Genomic DNA, 20341 nt, shown 5'->3' with positions numbered 1-20341 from the left:
CAGCTTGGTTAGGACACACAAACACACTTGAATAAACATATTCACAAATACACATGCATGCATTTACCCCGACGCATACGCACCGAGCATTTCTCGGAAACAGCCCCATTCGTTTCTGATGTCTTCATCATCCATCTGCTTATCATGCAGGACCCACCGGTCACCGCATGTTGGTGGCTTTGAACACTTAAGCTCTGTCAGTTATACATAGGCTTCGGTACCTGGAAGGTATACGAGATGTTGGATTACAGATGCCTCTGACTTCCACTGAAGGATAAATCCTTTTTCCCTTGTGGCCAAACATGACATGTAAATATTCATATGTGAATGGGGTTATGATCAGTCAGCCTTCAATGCAAACATTTAAAAACAGCATAATCCATCACAACCTTTCAGGAACTCAAAACCAGATCAAAAGTAGGTCTCCTCCTACACTACACACCACCTGGGATTGCTGCCATTATGATGTGCTTAGCCAGGGCACTCTAGTCGCTGGATAAAAGACAAGACCACCAGACAGCTAACCAGCTAATCTGCCGAATATTCTGTTAATCTGACAGGTCGTGTTGAATAATGAATATGTACATTATCACAGAGGGAGGAATCACAGGGGACACAGGGGATCACTTTCCATGTGCTAGGTGGACATGGCAGGTCTGTTATCAGCGTGATTTCTAATGAGTTAATTCACAGGTGAGTGTTCAGCTAGCTGGCCATCAAGCCTATCTTGATTAAGAGCATACAGTGATTTGGTATTAACATTTGATAATAATTAAAAAAAACAGTAATATGGCAAGTACAAGGCGGGTATATTCAAATTTCAAAAAAGAGTCACCTCTAATCGATGGCGTACGTGCATATGTTGGAGACATTATTATATCTCGGAATCTGCCAACAGTCTAATCACCAATCTAGAACAATATGACCCATGAATGATAAATGAAAGCATGCATGCTGCCATGACAAAAGACCTCGTCTTGTCAGCTGTAACAGCAGCAAATTACTTTCCACTCTGAGGTGGTTGTCTCAGTGATTTACTCCAGCTCTTTCTAGGGCAGTGATTTACATTTACAACAGATTGTATTGTTTATTTATTTATTATTGGGGATCTTGTTGCCAGTTTGAAAACATCCCGACATATGAGGTGTCCTCTTAACGTGCCAGTCTCTACTGACAGCCTTTTGGAAAGTTAACGCCCATCAACACCAGACAACGAGGTGTTGACATTCGGGAACTACTTTCATACATTTATTTTTTTCCTGGTGGCCCTTCCCCCCTTATTGGCCCCCATTTTCTTCTGGGATTGGGGCACGGCTTTACCTTTCAACCACAACACGCTACCTGTCACAGAGCACACACGCACACACACCCACCCCTGAGCGCGGTGCGAGAGGCATGTGACATCTGTTCTCTCTCCGGTGGGCTTCTCATGTCCTCGACCTCATCCACATCGTTTCTGAGCACCTGGAAGGGAGGAGGGGAGGCTGTATGACAGGGGACATACTAAAGAAAAAGGGGATGAAAGGGCCTTGTGTGTGTGTGTGTGTGTGTGTGTGTGTGTGTGTGTGTGTGTGTGTGTGTATGTATGTGTGTGTGTGTGTGTGTGTGTGTGTGTGTGTGTGTGTGTGTGTGTGTGTGTGTGTGTGTGTGTGTGTGTGTGTGTGTGTGTGTGTGTGTGTGTGTGTGGTGTGTGTGTGTGTTTGTTTGTGAGGGGGAGGTTGGTGGTGTTTTAGAGAGAATGCAGTCAACCACAACATCAGTCAGGACTGCCACCTCTCTTCCTCCATCACTAACTTTTCCCTCATGACCTTGACCCGAGTTCGGTGCTTTTTGACAGCATAGGTCCTTGTTGACACCAGCTATGCCGCCACACTGTGCCAGATGCACAAATGTATGCTACAGTGAGGTTGAAAAAGCAAAGGGTGGAGTGACATCATGTTTTTTACCTAACACGTACATTGAACGAAAGTGGTGCAGCTCAGTGACCTCAGTGCTTCAGATGGACTAATACGCAGTAAAACGGATATCTTTGCAGACTTTTAGTCGTTGTGGTTTGAGAAGGTAGGGCATTAAAATCTAGAAACATCAGAGCAGAGAAAGTAAATGCACACTCCCAAATAGCTACTATGACAGTGCCCTTGAGCAACAGCAGTGCTTGAGTCATACTGCAAAGCAGCAAGCAGTAACTATTACGGTTCACCGCTGAAGCCAATGTAGAATTGCCTTAAGCTGTAGTTGCAGTAATGGCTGGTAGGTTCTGGCTCCACGAAGACTTTGCTATTTAGTCTACCCTGAAGATCACAAGCAAACACCCTGCAAAAAGAAAGTCTCAAAGTTCAATCCTCCCTTACATAAAATAGCTTTCCCGTACAAATAAGCTGTATTCTCAATAACTGAGGGAATCTTGTCTCTGAAAATGGTTTAGGTTTTAAATAAAAACAGAAATGCAAAAAGCTAATTGGTTAGGTATATGGCTTTTATAAGTGTATTGTCTTGCTATTGAAGTTACAAAACATTTATGAAGTGACCATTGACTTTTGGTTTCAAATAGGAAACAAACTCGCTCCCCTGGGTCAAAGTCCAATGCTAAACACTTCCCTCCACCCCTCAACATCTTCCATAGGGGGATTTCAGCAAACTTTGAGTGAAAAAAAAAAATTCATCATATGGAAAAAAATATGGAATACAGGAGGTAACAAGTTCCTATTGAAACATAATTGTTTTGGTGTATGGGAACGTTTAGGAAAACAGGCTTCAAAGTTTGGTTCTCAAAGACCATTTTCCCCTCTTCAAATGTTTGTTTGGGGCAGATATTAAAGTATTATTTAACCTAGATGAGAACTAAGATATGATTGTTGCCGTTTTTCTCTCACACTTAACACTTTTATGGCCACCTTATGCATGCAAGACCTATATTTAGTCTCCTTTAAGCTCAGTTTTTTGTTTCCACCCTTCCGAAAGAAAAGTCCCTGATTATTTTGCTTCTTAATGTTCATGAGCTATTTACTGATTGTGTCCTGTTGTGTGCTGGGCAGGAAGGGCACCAAAACAAAGAACTGTAAATCTCTGTAAAGCTGAGGGGAACTGCAGAGTTTGTCACAAACTCAGAGAGAATAAACACTGTCAGCAATCCTTTTACATCAAACATCATAATTTGATCCATTGCTATAATAAACCAACGTAGGTTATGTTTTATTCTTGCATAAACGTGTATGCTCCTGTTTTCCATACCCATGTGTCATATGTCCACGGTGTGAGTGTAGTTGCCTGAAGCAGAGCCTGGGTCTGTTTAACACATTGACTCACCAGGGTCATGGGTTCGTTGGCTCAGGCTCAGCTCCCTAACAGCCTTTTCAAATCATTATGTAATGAAGTGGGTGCCATTCAAATATAAATGCATCCACTAGCCAGAACCCTTTCATGTTTCAAACTATAAATACTGTTGGATTTTCCTCAGAGCCAATATACCTATCAAAGCCATTTCCAACATCTGTTATCCCCCCCTACAAAAAGTGCAGGACACCGGGCCAATTGCTGTAACCATAAACCAAAGTGTTTTATAATGCATGGGATACAAGCCTGTAATGCGTACTTTTTCTTAATTTGTTAATTGATTATTGGCTAATCTGTCAAAAAATCCTGGCTCTGAGCCCTTGTGAGTGGGCACAAAAAACACACAACGTGCACTCAGAGACACACAACAACTGTGAGATAAGCAAACCCACAAATGCAAGTCTCTTGATAGTTGCTGATTGTTGTGAGTGCAGCCACCACTGACCTTGGCACACATATCCATAACAAGCCCCTTCCCTCTCCATCCATCCCTCTCTCTCTCTCTCTCTGTGGAGTGGCCCCTGGCCTGCAGCTTATTGGGGGGCCTGGAGCCAGCTACCCATCTCAGACAGGCCCTAATCTGGGAGGCAAATGATAAGGCTGAGGTTTACAGGAGGGGCTTTGCACACTCACCACAATTTGCATTTAAAGGCCCTCAAGTAATCTTTGGGCTTATTTAAATCTCAGCAAGACACTAGCAGAGAGATGGAGCAGGGAATTCTGCCGATCCACCTCCAGTGCTTCTTTCCCATGGTAGACCAAATCCCCGCTATAAATGAGCGAGGATGTGGATTGCTTTGCCGATTCTCACAGCTCTGTATTATCAATGGCATTTAATTGACGGAGTATTATTTTTCTTCTCTCCGCATCTAAATAAAACCGCCACACAAAAGCTTCAACATTCATTGTAAAGCTGTGCGTGGAAAAGGGCCATTTTTGCCAGTAAAAAAACTGAGCTATTGACATACATTGCTCTGTGGAAGAATAGAGTTTATAGTTTATGTTATAATGTTTTCTAACATGAGTAGGTTTGTCTATGTGTTGTATATGCACTCTTTGTTCATAAAGTGAAAAGAGTGAAACAAATGTGCATGGGTTTTAAGCTCCATTGGATTGCTGCTGTATGACCACCTAAGCAAGACATTATCTTCAAGCAGTTTCATTGTTTTTATGTATTACTTTAAAGCCTCCCTCAGACTTAGCATTGCTCATATGTGTGTCGCTCTTTATCTTCTAACGTCAGTCAGAATGAGTCATTTGATAAAAAAAACTTTACACCGCTAGATAATATTCTGTCCCAGTTTTTTCTTAAGGTTGTGCATATTTACCAGCTGCTGCAGCTATAGGAGTAACTGTATTGCTGTCAGCATATTCACTAGTTTACTGGCATCAAGCCCTGCAGTATGTATACTATAACAGCACAATGCTTCTGCTCAGCCAATTCGCGTCAGCGTCAGGGGGGTTATTTTCAGTGTGCATCCTACACATCCAGAAGGGATTTGAAAGATTAATCCTCACCTTTCCAACTGAATGTATGTAATTTGGTTTGACAAACACCAGCCCTACAGGGACGTTTTCTTCATTAATACTTGACAATGTGCCTTGCGTCTCAGGCCTGAGGAAATGTAGTGGTGTGACGGACGAGAGCATTAAAGTGACCCAGATTCAATCTTTCTTTCTTTACTTTGCAAGCTTTTAACTCTGAGTATGGCACCTGTGATACAAAATTCAGCTGGGAAAGCAACAAAGGCGGGGTGTTAACAGCCATTACAACAGGCCGCACAGACAAGACACGATCTGATGATCCTTTCAGACTGTAATAGGCACTGAAATATTCAACAGGGCTGAGAGGTGTCCAAATGTAGTTTCTCAAGTCCTTAGAAAAATCTGTGCGAGAACCTTATGCACAATATTAGATAACAGCCTGAAAGGGTTTTCTCGTTTAAGTTTATTCAACACTGTTTTAGGGTTTTGATCTACAATCAGTGATGTTATTTCTTCATTGAAGACCATTTTGAAAAGATTCTACTCTCGAAGAAATAGTAATTGTATGCCTATTTATTTTCTTGCTAGGAGTTAATGAACCCAGCCCTGAAACATACTGTATGGGGATGTTACTACATGTAAAGTGCATCTGGACAACTTTCCAACATACATTTTGGAAACTGAATAAGAGACATATGTGGTAATAAGTGAGCCTTTGTGATACTGGTAGGTAGATTTGTTTGTAGATCTGCTAACCTTAGCTAACTGGCTGCTAGCTTTACCTGAAACAGTGAGAGTGCCATCAATCTTCTTATCTAACTCTCATCAAAAGAGAATATATCAAAACATGTAAAATATTGTATTAACTATTGCTTTATCAGGACAGCTCACCTAAACATAAAATAAAATAAATGTTAGTCCCATTTATCAATGCAGATAGTTTGGCTTGTACTATGTTCTCCCTATCAAAGTACACCATCCAACAGTATCACCATGCAGAAGGAAGCCTTCATCTAGTCATGAATGGGAAGCTTGTGCTAACTCGTGGGCGGGGGTAGTTTGTTGAAGATAGAGTTTCTTTGTAAAACTGTTCACAAAAAATCTGTCATGATTTCTGGAAAGAGATATTACTGTTAAGTTTTTTTTGGCGCTTTGAGCACCCAAGCCACCATGTAATTCCATTAAACTAGAGAAAAGGCAGACATCTTTATGGCAGATATCTCCAACACTCTCTAACTCACACCAATTCAATCTAGACTGATAAATACAGTTTGCCATTTCCAGCTAATGAAACCTAATTATGTGAAGCAACTTCTTGTAACTTTAAGGTATAGTTCCTCTGCCACAGGACAAAATAAACTTGACAAAATGGAAATCAAAGCTGTTATAACACACACAGGAAACATTTCCCACCAACTACAAGACAGTTAGACAATATTAAATCACGAGGTAAGGCTTAACCTGATATCATATTTAATATTCTGACTGATTTTCTCTTTTGTGTAACCCTTTTCAAAGCCTGAAGACAGGTCAAATCAAGCTCATGCATATAAAAGCCATTGCCCTGGGCAAAGATTTAACCAGCACGGATGAGTCTCAAGGCTCAGTGTAGCGAACGAAAAACGCCCTTACTGCCATTCCAGCTCTGAGAAATATGAGGAGACGCCAGAGAAGAGATCTGGACAGAAGCTCCCCCCCCCCCCCCCCCCCCCCCCCCCCCCCCCCCCTCACTTCTATCTGCGAAACTAGCCGTTAGCCTGGCTTCCCAGTCACACTATGGAGACCCTGCTCACTCTTCCATACCACAGCTACTTCCTGCTGGCTCTAAACAATGCAGACTCCATTTGGGCCGCCGTAATGGCTGACTGCTTGACATAACCCTTGTCAGTGAGAGCTGAGATAGGTGACACTTGACAGATGTGTAATTGCTGGAAGAGCTCCCTGACAGGTGGATGAGCTTAAAGACACCTGATATGCTTCTGAGGCTGTTGACGCATGGGGATTACACCTTTAAGCAGCACCGGCTTCCATGGGTGTTGTTGCTTTTTTTCTGTGTACTTCAAGCAGGGGTGGGGGGGAAACGGTTTGGGTAATCTATTCAAAGTGAAATTGGTTTGATTTGTTTGAGCGAAGATATGAGCCAAGCCTGACAGCGAGAAAGGTTAAGTCTCCTGCAATAACCCTCATTTATTACATCCAGATGCATATACTCTGCGAGGTAATGTATGGTTTTGAAATCATCCGAGAGGCCTTGTAAATTCTGCGTTGAGTTGAGATAGCTTTCCCTTTAAGGTCAGTCCAGGTGAGGTGGTACCAGAAGCCTGAGATAACACTCCACCCTTATAAAAGACAGGAAGTGAGATTAACATTCGCTCCTTGATTAGCAGTGAGGGTGTGGGCTGCCATGTGGGAGGTGGTGCAGCCATAGGGGTGGAACAGTAGGATGTGGATGGGGGCGTGCATGTGCGTTTGGAGGGTTGTGTTTTATGTGTGGGACTGTAATGCAAATCAATGATCTCCTTCAGTGCAGAGCAGAACAGCACAATGCCAGCACACCTGTCCATCACTCAACATCTCCTGTTCCACCTCTTGAAGCTGGGTGAAAAAAAAAATCGTTTTAGCTCACAGTCAAAGGGTTGAAAGCAGGGGAGGGGAGCGACGGAGGTGCGTTTAGAGGCCCAGACATTCACTTTTCTTTTTCCTTCGCCGACAAGACCATGTTATTAGAACTGCAGTTACTAAATTGGGAGGAGGGAGACCGATGCTTTTGGACGTGACCTCAATTGCACTGGCACACTATCTCAACCAAAGTCTCATTTCACAGAAAAAGACACGGGAAGAGAAAAGAGAAATTGACAATATCTTTTGTAGTATCATGCATAGACAGCGTATCGAGATTTAGTGATGATATGGGGGGGGGGGCGGTGGCTCTAGCAGCACCCCAGAAGCTCTGCTCAGTTCATTGGGGGTATTTTCACTTATAATTGGGGTAGCTTTCATCTTGCCTGCCAAAAGGCGCAGCAGTGAAGAAGAGCACCAAGAGGGAGCTATCGCTTCCCCTATTTCCTGGCCCCAGACAAAGGCATCCAGGCAGGCAGCCTGCTGAAGATGATGTATTTCTGATCAAAGAGCCTGGAGTTGTCAGCAGCTCGGGCTAGCACAGCAACCTGATTGCTCCTGGATAGATTTGTCCCTTTGATCAGAGCAGACTCTGACTGCAGGCACTGTTTATGCAAAGAAAAGATGGCAGAGCGAAAACCTATCCAGTGTTATGTGGAAACAGGCGTTGGGCTGGGGGAAGGACTTTAGCTTTGGGGTGTTTTGGTTCACACAATAATACAGGATGATATCTGTTGTAATTACCGCTAATGAGATAACATTGCAAGAAGCCTTTTCTGCAACTTGTTGCTGTGTTGCTTTAGCGCTGACAGCTAAAATTATTACTGGTATATTAATCTTGATTAGCTGATAAAATACTGTGTCTAATTACAACCACATCAGATAGATGGAGTTAGATAATGTAATGTGCCTGAACAAGTGATATTTTTACAAAATGATCAGTTAGTTACACTATGCAAACATCTTACACATAATGCAAATAACCGCCGGCTATGAATTCATGTGGACTCGAGAAGGAACATCATTTTGTCATGATATATTGATGTAGATTTTCATTGGGAGAGTTAAGATTAGTTCAGTAAATGGGCTACAAAGGAATATTAATGTCACCAGTCAGTGGGATTGTACCTACAAATCCCACAGTGACCTCGGCCATGTTTCGTCTGAAGAGAGCAGTCTTCTCGTACCCGGTTACATGAATTCAAACACCAAAATGTCAAACACACTTGACTCTGAAACACACGGGTAGGGGTTTTGGTGGGGTGTGAGACGCAACATGAAACATCCGGAGACTAGAGGAAGCACTGGAAGCAAAAAAAAAAATCCTGAAGGCTGCAAGACTTAATATGTCCAAAGGGGTCTTCCAAGCACACTGCATACTGGAAGAATAGTTCATGCTGAAAACAAGCATTGTCTCCATGTCAAAGAAGCTCCAATAGAATTATCTTAATAGCTGAATTCATTGACAGCAGAATTGTTTACATTCTTTTAATGCCATCTCGGCAACATCTACATAAATACATATTTAATTACGACTGTCAAAATATTTCTCGAAAAGGCAAGAAAGTAAGAGAGGGAGTAGTCAACATAACATTTATCTTGTTTTCCTCCTCACTCTGCATATTGGATGAGTTCAGGTCGTATCTTCCAGGGACATCAGCCTTTACTGTTTTCCTGTCTTCTCTGTCATGTTAAACATTAAAAAGCTACAGCTCAGCACGCCTCCCACCGAGACACGTCAAACTCAAGGTTAATTTATGGATGCAAAACACCTCATCTCAAATTTAAAATCTCTTTTATTCATTTTCTTCTGTTGGTGACAGGTGCTATTTAGAGGGGTTTCAGGCACACGCGTACACAGAGTTTAAGTCGGTGGAAAGAGGGCTGAGTGGTTATGTAAGCTGTGATTAACATATCTGACGGCTGCATTTGGGTCAAACAGTGATGGGTAATTCAGGTCATTTCTGACAGCTGATGAAAACAGAAATCATCATGGCGGGCGGTGGGCGTAATTATGTATTTATGAGTGGAAGAGGACCTTGGGGGGGGGGGGGGGGGGGAGCAAGCAGAAGAGATGAACACATGCAGAGAAGTGCCTGTGTGCTGCCTTGCTGCTGCAATGACAGCTCATTTCCCTGTGTGGATGTTTTTCTCAGCTCGCCGCCAAGCTTTTGTTAGTCCCCCCAGCTTACTGTACCTGCCTGCCCAGCTTTTTATGGACAATACAGGAGGGTTAAGTATTGTGTTATTAAGGGATGAATGCTCTGCCTAAACCCCAGCCAAGGAAAAGGAAAGCGCGTAGGTCTTACCCAAAGGGCCCTCCATAGCTTGTTTATGTTTTCATAAACACTGCTGGGGTTTAAACAATTCAAAGATGCATTTGATGTGTCTCCATATAGTCTTTCTGCATACATATATACATACTCCAATAACCTGCTGTACATGGATCTGCTCTTTTTGCACTGTTCTCCTCCAGCATCCCGATACTTATTGTGTCATGTTTGGTCAAACATATACCAACAACATTTAGATTTGTATCTAATAATCTTAAGTAGATGTTGTGTTTCCGTACATTACATTTGTTTTTCCCTTGTATCTTTAACATCTTTGTAGTGCTCAAATACAACAGAGTGAGCTGAAAAGGGATGCTGGAAAAAGCCAGATGCAAATAACCTTGGAGTTGAATCAAAGCCATCTTCAAATCAAACCACCAGCAAGGCTATCTCCCCTTTCTCTGTCAATCCACTGTGACATTTGTGATATGGGCAACACTTTCAATCTATGGCTGCCTCCTCCATTGGCCATGTAAAGTTTAATGAGCACCTTTTGTGGAGTGATATGAATAATGTATACATTACAGAGCTTTAAAGTGCCTGTGGTGCATCTGTCTCCGGGATGGACGGAGGGACCAGTGAAAATTAAAAAGCCTCAGGGTAAAGAACAGAGAGAGATAGAAAAAGCGAAAAAGTTGAAGGCAGTCACATTCATTTCAATGTGCCAATGTGCCACTTCCAATGCAAAGTAGAAGTCATCAGCACAAGCAGAGAGCCCCCCCCCCCACCCCCCACCCCACACACTCCTCCTCTCAACACAATATATCTCTCGTCTGTTGCTCATCTGTGTCAACCTGCACTTCACATGGGGAAGTGAATACGCAGTGACATGGAGGGGAGGGAGAACGTCTTCTAGGAAATTCTGGAGAGCACAGCAGGTGATGGGAGGGAAACACGAGTCAGTATAAAGCAGACAATCCTGTTCCGGCACTCCTGCAGATAGCATTGATCTGTGATGTAAAGGGGTAATGCAGATCTACTGTACTCTGAATGACAGGCTCGCCGTTGGAAAAGACACAAACGGTGCACTTTGAACACAAAAGCTCAGAAGAGCAGAGCAAAGAGTTCTTGAAAGTTAACTTAAAAATAAATGATTTGAACTAAATTCAATAATAGTTTTGGATTTGCCTCTCTAATAAAATATACTCATTGGCAAGGATAAAGCAGGTTTATCGCTATATGCTATACGCTGCGAATATTCCCCTCAGAACCTACTCTTATTGAAAGAGAAGTACCCAATCCTTTAACGTAAGAGAGCATTACAGCAATAGCTCGTCCTCTTCACCTCGCTCCATCCTCTGCTCATTTGGACCGCTCTGTCACAAACCCTTCAGCCGAGAGCTCGCTGACGAAATTAGAAATCTCCTGTGCGTTCGGCTGCTGCTCCACGAACCCCCCCCCCCCCCCCCCCATTGAAAAGATTGGTGGGCCTCTATCTTCTTAGAGATCTGCTCCCTCCCTGTTGAATAAGCAATGGAGCGTTCCCACTTCACTTGTCCACGCCAGGCTGGCCTGAGCGACCCCTTCTCTCCCTTTCTCCCCCCCCCGCCACCATCATCCCCTCCCCTAACCCCTGTTTCCATCTCCACAGATTGACCCCCCTCCCACTCCCCATCCCATCCTCCCCCCCCCCCCCAGCCCCTCGCTCTCAGCCGACATGGACACACAAAAGAAGGCTCCGGCTTAGTGGCCTTGTGATGGATGCATTTTCATAGGCCAATCTCTGTTATCTTGGAGAAACAGGTCTCAGCCTCCATTCTCTCAGGGCTTTACAGTTTTCTCTCTGCCACTCACCCCGCCCACCCCTTCCTTCAATGTTTTCACCTCCTCCCTCCATCCCTCTGTCCTCCTCCACCATTTTCCGAAGGTCACTCATTAATACTCCTGAGCATTGATGCTGACCCCGTGACCCTGAGCTTGAAAGCCCTGCTCTCCCATATTGAGCATCCGAGCTCTTGTCCCACCGTTCTCACCCAGGCCTGAGTGCAGGAGGCCTGGACCCCCCCCCCCCCCCCCCCCAAGGTCAAGGACTGGCTGACATCGGGGCCCAAAACAATAGGGGGCCCTTCCTCTCCGCATCCCCATGGACGCCCCCTGTGTTGTCCCCCTTCGGATTGATTGGCTATGCAGCAACATCTCCAAGTCAATCAATTTCATTCATTTAATGCAGATGCGTCAAACTTGAGAATTCATCCATGGATTTCAATTTCTCATAGACAATAGGAAACCCTACATTTAATGGTTTTGTCAATCTCAATTAACGTGCAAACATATTCTCTTTTTTAGGAGCTCTTATTAGATGTTGCATTTCATTATATTTAAAAGTATATTTAAATAAAAATTGGACGCTCAGTTTTCCTGTGTGCTTAATGAATTTACCTCATTTCTGTTATCTATTTATTTATCTGTAAATGATTGAAAGTCAGAAAGGTGCAAATGATATGCAGAGCTTGTGACAGATCTCACTTTCCTATCAGGTTTTTAAGAGAGTATATTTACTGGTACAACACATAGCACAGTGCAGCACTAAAATAACTATCAAAAGGAACAACTTCTGGGTTTCAATCTCACAATTTATCAACCTTGATTCACCCCCCACCCCCCCCCTAGTAGGAATGGTGTTGTTAAAATCCCCCTACAATAAGCTCCTTCATTTTCTGCACACTCTGCAGTTTGCAGCTTCCTCATTTCCCAGCCGTGGCGTTCACTAGGCCTTGATGTATCATATATCTCTCTGTTTTTCCTGCGTGGCTCCTTTTAGGCCTAGGGTCAGAGGGTGAAATAAAGCAGACCCCATTTTCAAACTGACAGGGTCTGCAAAGCCTGAACCCGAGGGCAGTCCCCCCCAGCCCCGGCCTGACAGAGGCCGCGTCCGACAAAGGTGCAGTTTGTTACGAGCTTCTGAGGGGGGGAAAAAGAAACACAACAGGGAGGGTTATTTGGTGTTCCTTTGACCCCTTAAGCCCTCTGAGATGAAAAGGCTTTCAATTTTTACCAGACGAGGAAGACCACTTCAGCACAGAACACCAGTATGGGCTTCAAAGCTCAGCAGAAATTTTAATCAGAGACAAATTACTGTATATTGTGTGGTGTACTGCGCTCCGTCGCACAGTCTCAAGGGGCAAAGGTGCAACAATAGTGCAGCCTTTCACAGAAGAGAAATGGCATAGTATCCTCGCAGGCAGTGAGTGAAGATCCTATGGTCATGGTCTTTTTAAATCATGAAAATTCACTGTGAGATTATGTCAGAGTAGTGAGTTGTGAAAGGTAGAGGGGGTAAAAGCCTGATGGGCTTGCATGTATCTACCATCTTAAATCATGCAAGCTGAAGGCAAATATCAATACCACAATGCTGCTTAAAACAGCATTCTGTCCAATAAAAACACATCTATCATTTACAACTCAAGGGTAAATGAAAAAAGCCCATGAGTGCACTATGCCTTATGCCATTTACTAAACATTTTATCAAATTTTACAAAGCCTGCTTAATATTTAAAGCCTCGGTCATGCAGCCTAATGGTCCAGGGCAGGAATAAGCTATTCAGGGGTCAATTGTTTTATTAAGATTAATGAGGGGGAGCAAGAGGGTACGTCATATCTGTACTGCTTTCCCTCTTTCTCTGAGCACCAGTGAGGCATATTAAAAGGAGTGAGTACGGTTTGCCACTTAGCTTATCTACGTAAGTGGCTTATGGATGTATTTGTCCAGGACACTCAAGGTACATTTTTTTCATCAATTCATTTTTCATCGAGTGATGAACTTACCTACAGAATATATCAAGGAACGTTGAAGTATGTTAGATTAGCATATAAAGAAAAAAAACGCCATTTCTGATTGTGGATCCATGTAAGGGTGTGCGTGTTTTTCAATGTCTGATAAACCCCACATGTTTTCGTTTTTCATTGGTGTTTTACAAATCTTTAAAAAGATGAAGGCTATTTTTTTTATATTACTTCCTGATCATTTGATTACCTTAAAAAACATTAATACAAAAGTTGAATTGCATCAGACATCATTTGTTTATTAAAAGTGTCAACGAAATACATTTGCAATGCTGGAAATAAAGCACTGAATAGGGATTGCTCATGACTAACGGCCATCTTTAAATCAACCCAAAAGTCCAAATCCTATGACTCTAATGGACCGGTGCATCTTTTGAAAAAAACCAGTTCAATCTGAGGCATCAGGAGCAGATGGAAGTGGAGAGTGGGCGGCGACAACTGAGAGCTGGTAGGCGTTCATCCTGGCAGACATTTACACTCTATCAGCCATAACCCCCAAACCGCGCTGATGTCATTGTTGTAATTGCTTTGACACTTGGAAGCTGGCACTAATCCTGTTTGGACAGTGACCTAAACTGTATGGAAATAGGGGACACATTGGTTACGTCCACTGGTGCATCTGTCCCTACTGGCCAGGAAAACATCTGTTAGTGTTACGTGTGACTGTGGTGCAAATGAGCGACTTTTTATAGCACACGTTTAAAACAGACCTGTTCAGAAAGATTGATTTGTTTCTCTGTGGTGAGAATCCTCTTTAAATGCTACACGAGTCAAATCCCTGCTGCAACCCACAGGGAGAGAAGTGTTCAAAAAGGAATGTTTTTACTGTGTGGTGTCTCTTTGTAGCGATGATGTAATGTGATGTGACGCAGAAATGTTTTCGACTGAAGCAGAATGACAGGACTTGTTGTGAGAACAGTTTTAATGTGTCTGCTGAGACATATATATTATATGGCTGAGAATATTATAACAGGGTTGCAGTAAAAGACAGGGTTCCCATAGCTGCCGTGGGAGCATTTAGATGATGATCCACAGCTGTCAACTGTGTACAGTACACTGTAATCAATTAATTTTCAAGCCAAAGCTATAAACAAAAATACATTGAGAAGAAATGTGATATACGTGTTAAAAGGTTTGAACTACTGGCTCACAGGCTTGGAAAACAAAGATGTCACATGACAGCAGGTCCAGAGGGGTCATTTCATTTCCACTGGACTGCCTTTTTTTCTTTTAGGCAGAGCATAATGTGAACAATGTTTTAGACGGCCATCTTCAACCACCATCTTCACAACATGCAAGGCTTTCATGCGTTTGTCTCTTTCCCCCTCTCAGCCCTTCGTGCAAGCCTGCATGCACCCTGACACGTTGACAAGCTGGGAGCGAGTCAATGTTGTGGTTGACCTGGGAGGCCGGGCCAGAGAGGTTTGGTTCGCAAAGTGAGAGGTAGACAACAAAGTGCAGTGAACTAAAATGCCCTGAGCCAACCTTTAGCTTTGGTCAACAGCTGCAAGCCATTGGGGTTGGATGTATATGCATCACAATGTGCTGAACAGGACAGTTCACCTTACATTTACTGTGTTGTAGATAAAAAACGCTATTACTCACTTCACTAGCAGGATTGCACATGGATCTGGATTCTTTTCATTTATTTTCTTATTATTTATGAATGAATGATTTCTGAGAAGCACATTTATATTTGATGAGGAATACCTAAAACAATATGAAAGGTGTTCACAAGACATTTTGTTGAATGTGTTGTCAGTATCTGAAGAGATTTCACCATTACAGTGAATGTCAATATTTAAGTATCTATTGACCTTATGTTTCCAACTTTTTTCGCATTTGGTCTATCTCTGCTTTTTTCACTCAACTTTAGGAAAATAAAGTAAATCAAATAGGTTGTGTAATAAGAGATCACACATAATAAAGTTGTACAGTTATTAAGATAATTGGCATTTGTGAAGAAAATTACAAATACGCTGGTTTTTCATTGATAGACTGAGCTAGAAATATTAAGCCTTTTTACTAAGCTATATATTTATCTAGATATAATACATTAAATTATTTTATATTATTTGGGAGAGAAAAAAACAGAATATTAAATCCATATTAAGAAAAAACTTAAATGACTTATAAAACCTTATACAGATATTAAATTGGTTAAAAAAAAAAGTATTTATATGATATATTATAATATATGATATCAAAACACACAGAGGAGACTTATTCTGGATGCAGTGTGCCAGACCAAAAATAATCAGCGTCACTAAAAACCACTTATAGCTGTCTATTGGTTGTAAGATTGCTTTAGAAAGTCTGTAATTGTCTTCCAGCCTCGGCATCCTTAAATAAAATATTCTGTAAACTAGTCACATATTTGTTGAATGCAAGGTGTTCACTTACATGATGCTACACAGTACTATCTCTAATGCAGAATGTAACTAAAAGGCAACAAAATTGTCTTTACCTCCTTGTTGCTAAGAAAGATAACATGTGTACCATTTTCGAATCAGGATTTAGAGACCATTAATAACTGTCAAGGATGGTGTAATTAAAGTTTTACCATATACAGTATATCTGTGTCATATATGATATGGTATGTTGCCAGACAGATTTGGTTTTAAGTAAGATATTCTCCCCTAACTCCCGAATACAAACCATTGAAAAACATCACATAAAAGCTTTAGCTGCTATGTCTCTATCCATGTGAACAGTTTTCATTTGGACTATTTATTGGGGAGAAAACTTGTATTGTAAATGTATTTTCAGAGACAATACAAATAAGTTCAGCACAATGTGATTCCTTTTTTATGTTCAAATATTCAATCTTAGACCAAGTCGACAGCACACGTCCTGACTGCTGTGCATTACAGAAGTTGAGTGAGTAGAACAACAAACCCTGGCAGGGGTTTGGATAATATGTAAATGATCAATATTTCTAATTGCAGAGAGGAATGATTGCCATGATTATGTTGACTCTCTAATGAGTCCACCTGTTGGCATCATGCAGAAAACAATTTTCCACTTGAAGAAACATAGCGTATGTAAACTCTCATAAAATGTCAAACCAATGGAAGGTCTGCTGTGCTCTGGCAGCTGCAGCCTACAATTATGCAGCATCCGGCGATAACTTGAATACCAATCTGACAAAACAGTGCCTTCCCTCCAAAGAAACAGCACACTCTTTTATTCACAAAAGTAAAACCTACACTGTGCATTTCTTTGACTATGAATTTATTGAAATGTTATATTCAAGCTGGAGCTGAGACATCTGCACTGAAGTAACTGATGTTGCATTTATGAGATGTGTTTTGAGGACTGCTAGGAATATAAAAACCTGTAGATATTTGGTTTACAAAGTCTGTAGGAGCCTACTGTAACCCCAGTGCCAACTTCAAAGGCTTGTCCTGAAATTCAGGAGGACAGTTATTGATCCAATCCCTCAATGAATCGGGAATTGATAAGTGGACACTTCAGAATGCACTTTTATGTCTTTTCACTTTGAAGCTCTCCACCCCCAATCTTTCTCGGGGAAGTTATCCTATGCGGGCGCCTCTTTAATGTTGAAACCTACACTCCTCGGTGGTTTCACAAGCATTTGTGGCTCTTCATTCTCACAATTGGTATTGGGAAGCATTGCTGCGAATGTAAATGTAATTTCGTTGACAAAGGGCACCTTTCTTTTACTGCAGATGAACAGGTCCCAGGGCAGGATTAGGTCAGGTGTAGTGAAAGGAGAACCCTGGTCTCCTCCCTTTATTGTCTCATTCTCCCTGCCAAACCATCATTCTCAATATCCCACTGGGGCCTCTCCAACCCCCAACATCTGTCCTACTTTACCACTCTGATGGTGAAGAGACGGCTAGTATGATGGGCACAGTGCAGCAGTGTGGAGGGTTCAGAAACTGCTTCCAGACATCTCAGAGCGCTGTCATCTTGTGCATTTACTCGTTCCATTTATTTGTCCACACTTTACTTCAACTAATAACAGGTGTGTTTGCACTATCGCTGTGAGCATATTCAGATTGATAAAACACACATTGTTTAATAGTGATTTCTTTTTTTCAATCCTTTTTTTTTTATTGTGAAGCCCTGCTTTTTGTTTAACACTTTCCCCAGCTGGTGGAAGAAAAAAAACAAAAAACCTGGAGGTCAATTTAAATAGCCTTAGTGCTTTGCCCGGGCAGGTTCAGTAAATCACCCCGAAGAAGACATAAAGGAAAACACCCACTGTAGACGTGCAACACTGTGGTGCCATGTAAGAGATCATAAACTCATGTAAGTCAAAAACAGGATGCTATATATTTTCCGAAGGATGTTTTGGGGCAGCTAGAACATTATAATTGCATGCCAGTTTTCCCTTTGGGAGAAAATACCTTTCCCCATATGTGGCAGTGATAAAGTATAGGTTTCTCCTGTCTGGCAAGAAAGGTATATCTGCCCTCTAACTAGACAAGGGGGAGCAGAGTAGAGAGAGAGAGATATACGTATATAAAGACGGCTAGAGACAGACAGACAGGAAGGAAGGAGAAAGTCAGGGAGAAGGAGAGGGGATCCAAATCACTGTCTGTACAGTTAGTGGGTCTGGGGGTGATCGCATGAGGGACGGGACTGAGCTCCATTTACATTGTAGCTGCAGAATAAAAAGCAGCTTTGGTTTGTCAGTTTTCTGACTAGCGTCATGAACCGGGAGATGCCCATGGCTGCTCGTTCTCCTTCAACGCAGTTCAATACCTGCCATCCTCACCCGTCTCCTCGACAAAGGGAGGAATACGCACACATGCAGACACACACACACATAGGAAGTCCCTCTGGCGTGTTTGTGTTTCTGTTTGTGAGCATTTGTTCCGAATCAGGCACCTGGCATCTTTTGGGAGAGCAGGCTTCACCGACGAGGCCCCCTGGACTGTCACATGTCTGGATGCAGACCAATACCCATCACGGCAAACTGATCAAAAGCAAAGGAAAGTACAAACCCTGAACTTCACAGTTCAATATGCATCCCTGTTGCTTATTATATTTACACACAAACACACACACACACACACACTGAATCACAGCATGTAACTATATGAATGTCTCTCCGCTGATCAGATATTCCAGAAAGAAATTTTTTCTCTTGTTTTCAGTTACAATTGAAATTCACTGCAGGTTAAATTGGACCCACTCTCCCGACTGCTGTAATACCCCATAGTAGGTATAATCAAAGTAATTACAACAACACACAGGTGTTTCACGCCGCACGCCGCTGAACACAACATGCCAGTGACAGTGGATGGAGTAAACATCTCTGGTTAAAAAAAAAACTAATTCAAATCAAGTGTCATTACGGCTACTTTATCGACAGACAGTAAGTGCACAAAACAAATGGCATTTTTTGTCATCTGGTGCTTAACATGGACATTTTATGCTCCGTCTGTTCACGTTGCTTTGCTTCCACTTTTCAATTATGATAATCTGAATCTGGTCGAGTGAATTATAGAGGAAAGACATGATTTTTTTAAGCTCGACGGCTGGGAAAAAAAGAGTGGGGGATTAAATACAGTATGTGAACAGTATAAGAAATGCCGATAAGCTCTCTCACATCCAAATCCCCTGCGATTGCATTTATGACTAAGATGTTTTCCCCACTAAAACTGTGAAAAACACCTCTGAGCATTAAATGTGTTTTACTCTGTGCTATTTTATTGGGTACAGATCAGAGCGGAGACGTGAAGAGGCATACAATCACATTAAAAGCTCCCCATCTGCATCCTCCAAATCTCATCTCAGGGAGAAAGGAAAATGGGAGGAAAAAAAGGAACGAGAGAAGCTAAGGGGGGGGTCAAAGAAAAGAGTGAGAGAGGTGCAATTACCAAGAGCGTAGTCTGAGGGATCAACTTCACTTCAAAGGGGCCGGGCCCGCGTCCCATGCTCCACACAGCCCCGAGTACCAGTGTTGTGAGAGTAGGTAAACATGAGCAGATCACAAGACTGTTAATAGCAGCCAGATCTGAAGAGGTCTCCACCTTGTGCCTTCCTGCCTGCCTTTAAGATTCTCAGACAAGCCCTTGCCTTGAAGGAACAGACTCATACGCACACTCAGCTAGTGTGTAAAATGTGTGTGTGTGTGTGTGTGTGTGTGTGTGTGTGTGTGTGTGTGTGTGTGTGTGTGTGTGTGTGTGTGTGCGTGTGCACGCGTGTGTGTGCGTGTGCGTGTGTGTGTGTGTGCGAGCTCATGAGCATTATCCCAACAGCCTTTTTTCATATAATTGAATAGCATAAGTACACAGCACTATACTGGAACCTTTTAAACCTTCACAGCATGCAAAACCAACAGCTGCCATGCAAACCCCCTGAAATATGTGCCTTATAAATGTGCCGTAGGATAATTTTTTCCATTCCAAAAAGGGGGGAATTCTGCAAACTGTACGAGTTTCAGATGCAGCAGTCACTGAGTATATTACATCTCTCAGTGGGTGCTTTGCTGGTAAATAATTACAGTGTTCACTTTGAGACTTATTGCCAAAAATGATCTTGTTCCAGTATGCAGCGGACCCAGTGAGTGGATTATTCATTCATCTTTATGACACCAAAAAAATATACTCTGTCTGAGGCCCTCCCTCTCTGAAAGTCGCTGTACCAATCCGGGGCGGTGTCTACTGTATGTGAAGTGCATTTAACGCCCACTAATCTGTCATCACTGGATAAATACGATAAGGATTGCAGCGATTCCCCAGAAGTCATCACAGGCCTGACGGCTGAACAGGATTAAACGGTTGTCTTTTAGCTATGCAGAGAGTGAATAG

At 42.4% G+C, this 20341-nt stretch overlaps 1 protein-coding gene across 1 annotated transcript in view; it reads right to left on the bottom strand.

Annotated features, from left to right (window-relative positions):
- Nucleotides 1-1427: 1427 nt before the first annotated feature.
- Nucleotides 1428-20341, bottom strand: part of LOC117478177 (doublecortin domain-containing protein 2) — an 87523-nt gene continuing 68609 nt past the window's right edge. The window contains 3 exon segments of the mRNA XM_034125117.1: nucleotides 1428-1464; nucleotides 3779-3843; nucleotides 3845-3913. Of these exon segments, the coding sequence (XP_033981008.1) occupies nucleotides 1428-1464; nucleotides 3779-3843; nucleotides 3845-3913 (171 nt within the window).

The sequence above is a fragment of the Trematomus bernacchii genome, unplaced genomic scaffold, assembly GCF_902827165.1.
Source record: "Trematomus bernacchii unplaced genomic scaffold, fTreBer1.1, whole genome shotgun sequence".
NCBI lineage: Eukaryota > Metazoa > Chordata > Actinopteri > Perciformes > Nototheniidae > Trematomus > Trematomus bernacchii.
Note: the sequence above shows the minus strand (reverse complement) of the source record. Positions and strands in the feature narration are given on the sequence as shown.